Genomic DNA, 6165 nt, shown 5'->3' on the forward strand with positions numbered 1-6165 from the left:
GACCCATTCCAGCGCCCTGGGCGAACTATCAATTTTGTGCCCCCCTTCTTTCCCCATTTATATAGATCTAGAATCTATAGTTATTCACGTTCGTAAAAAAGCATTCCCCATTAACTGATTAAGAAAGGTCTGGGACAGCTTTCTACCAGTCATTATTCCTATATAATTTATATATTGGTGTCTTGCTACTGATGTAGAAAACAGTTATGAAAGTCCACAAAGCCAAGTAGCAGTTTGTTTTCTTAACTTTGACTGTGTGTAATTAAGTAATGCAGCTCATTCTTCTTCTTCTTCTTCGTTCTTAATTATTAGGGATCGAGATTTATCTGCCAGTGGGTTTGATGAACTTAGCAGTAGCGTACGCAGGGGGGGGGAGCAGGGGGAGCGGCCGCTCCCCCTCTGGCCATTTTCAGCAAAGTGGCGCCTTTTTGGAAACTTTTTAAACTCTAATTTTTAAACAATGATATTTGTTTAAAAAATATTTTTGGTCGGCACATCTATGTGAATCACAAGATTTCTTTTCATGCAGCAATTAAGCATTATTGTACTAGTCTAGTAGTGTCTACGTTTACAACACGTATTAACAGCTGCGTCAGTTTGCCATTCTAAAAATAACCATTACGATGCATTGCAATGTTTAAAAAACCTCTACGGTAGTACCACTTGGCAAGAGGGGTGTTAAGTATTAGGCAACTGTATAATGTATTTGCTTACGAATAATTGAATTAGAAAATGTTATACATAAAACTTCATACATAATTACTTTATATATACAGTTTGAATCGTGTGATTAATTTAAAAAAAATTACAATACAGAAACAAATACAACTGATGTGGCACCTCTATTTAAATTTACTTATGAGCAAACTGCGTAGTGGTGGGGAAATTTTGACAAGGTTAACAACGTCATCACGATGAAGTAGTAGTATTCTTACAGTTTGGGCGATAGTGATTACGATTACAAATTATATGAAACAGTTACAACCCACGTCCCCATGGACCCCTCTGTACAAAAATATTGTCATAATACCACTGCTACTTATTTAAATCTATTTCTGTAATATATATTTGTGTAATATATATTTGTGTAATATATATGTATGTTAAGAACAGTCGTCTAAAAACTGACGCTATGTTCACTCTGAGTTGATTATTCCCCCCCCCCACACACACACCTCACCACGACAATTGTGTAGAGCGACATAATGTCACACCTAGATATACACTGGGTTGGATGATTGACCTACAGTGAACGGACAGTGGTGAATGAAGTTGAACCCACCCCCCCCCCCCCCTCCAACCCACCCCGAATTGATCTGTTAAGTACATGTAGAAAAACGCGTAATGATGTACCAAAGTACCATGCCGCCAGAAAATTAGCTTTTTAAACGTAAAACAGTGAATATTGTTTTTGCAATTACTAGTAAAAAGGTGTGTGATCAATACAGTGATCTAACCCATTCCTATCACTATGTTAAAAAATGATCTTTAAAGAACACAAAGAAGCAGTAGTTAATTAAAATGTAGGATCTGAACTTAAAGACCAATATTTAGTTAAATGTAAGTTGTTATTCCGAATGTATTCTTTTATATCGAAAAGCGTGGTTTTATACCAACTCTGATTTTAAAAACTTTCATTATGCTGTAATACTTTAGCATTTATGATGACGATATATTAAATTCTGATTATAGACAAAAACATTTTGTAAACACGAATAGTGTTAAACAATTTCATTATATTCTAAAGTAGTTATTTATTAGTTTTGATATTTATAATTAAATGTGTAGAAATTTTTTTTACAAGAATTACAAAACATATTGTGTTACGTTCATTGGTTTTAGTTGTAGTGTGTGTGTATATATATATATATATATATATATATATATATATATATATATATATATATATATATATATATATATGTGTGTGTGTTTAGATTGATACGATTTTTGTTTTGTAGGCCTACATTGTGTGTTTTTTCTTATTTCTTCAGAGTGCTACTTTCAATTTATTTTACATCATAGCGAAGTAATGACATACAGCTAGTAATTATATATATATATATATATATATATATATATATATATATATATATATATATATATATATATATATATATATATAATACACGTATAGAACTTGTTAAAAATTCGGCGCCTTTTTTTGCTCTTTTCGCTCCCCCTACAACGAAAACCTGGATACGCCTCTGGAACTTAGACTTTGTTCGAATTTATCAACCATGAGCTTTTTGCCGACTCGACCTTGCCTTCAACACAATTAAGCGTTACGTGTCAACTGGTTATGCGCCATTGAGTCCGATTTCAGCCTGCTTTTCTTTTTGGATTTGCTTCCATAGCCTTTGCCCAACCAAGAACAAACTACAAGGCAGCAGTTGTTTAATTTTGGAGTTGTCTCTCCTAGAAGAGTGGCTGTCCCCAGCTAACGAGCCTCATCTGCCCGAGATGCAGCTCATATTAAGCTTTATATTTTTTTACTCAGTTTGGCACCCCTAGCGTTGCTTCCCTACTCACCCTCCCCTAGCTAAGCTTCTGCATCAGCATCTTGATACGGAACCTTTGTATTGTAACAATTGGGAGCTGTATTTTTACTAGTTATAGTTACTAAAACTAGTTTTATGTAAAATTTAAGAAATTAAAATCCAAAACAGATATTGTATTTTATATTGCACAACTCCAAAAATGAACAACCTTAACATTTTTTTGTTACAATGGGTATATTTATTGACATGGGCATATAAATTTATACATAACAGTGCCATCAAAACACACTAAATTAACTAAATAAATCCACAATTTTTTTACACAAATAATTGGTAGGTTTTTTGATAGGAAACTTTTAAGAATCACATAAATTGTATTAACAACCAAGTTATACATAAAAAGTATTTCAGCATTACATTCTTTTATTTAAGCATCAAGACTGTTTTAAAACACAATAGCATTTTAGATGTTAAATATTAGATGACCATTGTCTGAAGGCTGATAAATGTTTGTTTTTTCGTGGTGATGTTTTTATTAGATTTTTCTAGATGTTAAGTCAAGAGATTGTTTCTATATTGTTATGTTTTCTAAATTGTGCTGTATGATGTATCAGCTGATGTTTAGAAGGCTAATGATTATTTTTTATTTGGCAAGTTTTTCATGCTTAGTCCCTGACTTTTGGCTTGTTAGGATTATTTTCCAGTAACCAGTCTGCCAGCCATAGCTGTGGAAAAAAATTTCAAAAGCTTTTATTGAAATAAACAGATTGTAAAAATGCCTATTATTTTTTTTAATCCCTGTTTAGATTATCTAAGCATCTGATAAAAGAGCAAAAACACTACAATTAAGTAGATTATATTCAACTCCTATTAAAGGTCACCATTGAATATATATATATATATATATTACATTCTATATAATAGTCTTAAAAATGTGAGATTACATCACTCTTTAAAAAGCAAAAGTGTGTCATGACACTTACTGATCCTCACTCCTCTCCATGCACATCATTACAAAAGTCTGAACACTGATCCCATCTAGGAATATAACCCTATTTATGGATGACCCCCTTAGAGGAGTTTAAATTGGTCTATCCATGCCCTACCAAAACAATATTTTAAATTGAATCAACAAATTAAAAAAAATCAAATTATTTACCACAGGGTCTGATGGCTTTTCCTTAGCCAATGCTGTGAGTCCTTTCAGAAGTGTGGGGTTGACCGCCTTAGAGAGATAGTCTTTAGCAGCTTGTCCAGTGGCAACAGGCTCTATAATACCTGATACACACAAACAAAAGTGAGGAAGTATACAAATATATTTAAAAAAAAAGAGTAAAATGTTAAGTTACCCTTTAAGAGCTGGTGTTCAATAACGAAAACCAGATAATGTTTCTATAACCTTGGTGTATTGAGTGATATTATGGTCAGTTCTACACTCAACCATGAGCCAGGTACCCCGTTAGAGCTGTGTGGGCTCAGAGAAACCCTACAGACCAAAGTTTGATTGTATAAAACTTTTGAGCATTTTCCAATTTAAAAAAAAACATCACCATTGCAAATGTATCCTAGTTGAAGCTCTTAAAAATTAGTTGTGTCATATTTTTTTAAAATTAAAAAAGACATTGATGTTTTTGATGCACAATACATTATGTGTAGATTTAAAGATTTAGGATTACATCTTATAAACAATAAGAAAATACTTACAACCAGGGAAAAAAAATCTGAGCTCTCTTTGTGAACTGCTAAAACTGTCACTGCCATGCAATGCATTTCTTTGATCATCGGTGCCGTAGATTGCTCGTAAGCTAAAAAATAAATAAATTGTACTTGAGTAAAATATTAAAGTAACATGTTAGCTATTGTTTTTATCTACACTTCAAGCACACTGGCGCATAAGTAACATATTTTCTGCATGACCTATTTAAATAGGTACGAGAACAAGATAAAAATTATTATTATTCTAGTTAGTAGCATTTTATCTAAGCACTATCAAAATTAGATTTACTGATATGTTAAAGCTTATTCACTCATGTATAAACTATGTACGTTTAAAAGGAATTAGAAATGGTTTTAGTTCAATCAAACTACATGCTATCAGCAATAATCTAGATCAATCTTATAAATGCTAAATTTACCATAAAATCATTTAATAAAATAAACAATCCAACTCCAACACTAAAACCTATGAACTGATATATATCCTGAAGTTGTTGTTATATCTATGCTTGCAGTGCAAGTGAACTATAGAATTGTCGCACTAAAGTCTAAGTTAAAATGATTTAATTTGTAGACTTGATATATAATGTATAAACATAAAGATTCTGGTTACATCTTTGATTTGCAGCAGGTAAAGGTACCAGAAAAAAATAGAGTTGTTTAGCCCAGCAAACTGAGCAAACCATCAATCATGTTTCCGTATTTTCACCTACCATTCTGGATGTGTTTGCTTGGCTTTAAGAGCATTGGTTGGGCCTATCAGTTCTCTCCAGTATGAAATAGCTTGGTCTCGAGCAAGCATTAAAGCTACAATGGGACCACTGCTCATGTACGCTACCAAGCTTGGGAAAAATAATTTTCCATAATGTTCTGCATAAAAATCACTAGCCTGTTCTGGTGTTAAGTGAACTCTTCTTTTCTGAAAAGAAACATCATAGAAGTTTTTGAAAAAATAAATTTTAAACTGTAAAAAATTTTAAACTGTAAAATTGTAAAATAATAAAAGGTTTGTGTATTGAAGCATTATAATATTACATCTCATTATAAATATTAATTAAGAGTGTCACTGTCACACCTAAAAATCTAAGCACTTTTTAGCTGTTATCATTATCTTTAAGTTAAGCTATGGGCTAGTGTTAAGATCAAAGTTATTGATGACTGCTAACAACAATGCAATAATTTTTTTGCTGTTAGGGTCAAGATAAGGATTAGGATTGTAATTAATTTTAAAATTAATGTTTGTTTATTTATAATTTATATTATTATTAAATGTATGATACTTAAGAAGTTAAGATACTCTTAAATTGTCTTAATTACTGAGTAAACAAACAATTGTATAAAAACTTACTAATATTATTAGGCCTATAATTTTAAAATAATTAATTTTTTAATAGGCCTAATTATTATTAGCCTAATATTTACTAATAATAATATAATATAGATATATCTATATAGTTAATATATTTTAAAACATATTATGATTAAACATAAAATCAGTGGTTTTATTTTTTGTTATAGATCTACATACTTATTTCCTCCTACAGTTTAAAAATTAAAATAGATGTAAATTAGAAATCTACCTGTAAAACAGCAAATCCAGCTCTAAGAATTATATCTTCAATCTCTTCAGCTTTCTGGATGGCATCAGGTTTAATAATGGCGAGTGTCCTTTCAACATATATCTGTGGTTTTTCCATTATGATCTGCTCATTCGCCCCTGCGGTCATTTTCGATGTTATAAGAAGACCACTTACTTCTATAAAATTAAAGAACAACAATCTACATTGAGTTGCTAGGCGACGATGACATTCTGTCACTCGTCGGATAAATTCTTAGTTTTTAATTTGCCATATTAAAAGAGTGGTTCACATGTTAATTTCTGACAGACCCCTGACTTTATCCACATTAATTTGCTACAATTTGCACTTCATATTGTTTTAAACTATTT

At 31.4% G+C, this 6165-nt stretch overlaps 1 protein-coding gene across 1 annotated transcript; it reads right to left on the bottom strand.

Moving 5' to 3' along the window:
- Nucleotides 1-2716: 2716 nt before the first annotated feature.
- On the bottom strand, nucleotides 2717-6029 carry LOC131950073 (nucleoside diphosphate kinase homolog 5-like). The gene is made up of 5 exons (XM_059312110.1): nucleotides 5798-6029; nucleotides 4931-5136; nucleotides 4206-4306; nucleotides 3661-3779; nucleotides 2717-3226 (listed from the first exon to the last, which is right to left on the bottom strand). The coding sequence occupies exons 1-5, from the start codon at nucleotides 5942-5944 to the stop codon at nucleotides 3167-3169; spliced, it is 633 nt and encodes a 210-aa protein (XP_059168093.1). The 5' UTR covers nucleotides 5945-6029; the 3' UTR covers nucleotides 2717-3166.
- Between the last annotated feature and the right edge of the window lie 136 nt (nucleotides 6030-6165).

This window comes from Physella acuta, unplaced genomic scaffold (assembly GCF_028476545.2).
Source record: "Physella acuta isolate Inbredline_101_S28 unplaced genomic scaffold, ASM2847654v3 ptg000733l, whole genome shotgun sequence".
Lineage (NCBI taxonomy): Eukaryota > Metazoa > Mollusca > Gastropoda > Physidae > Physella > Physella acuta.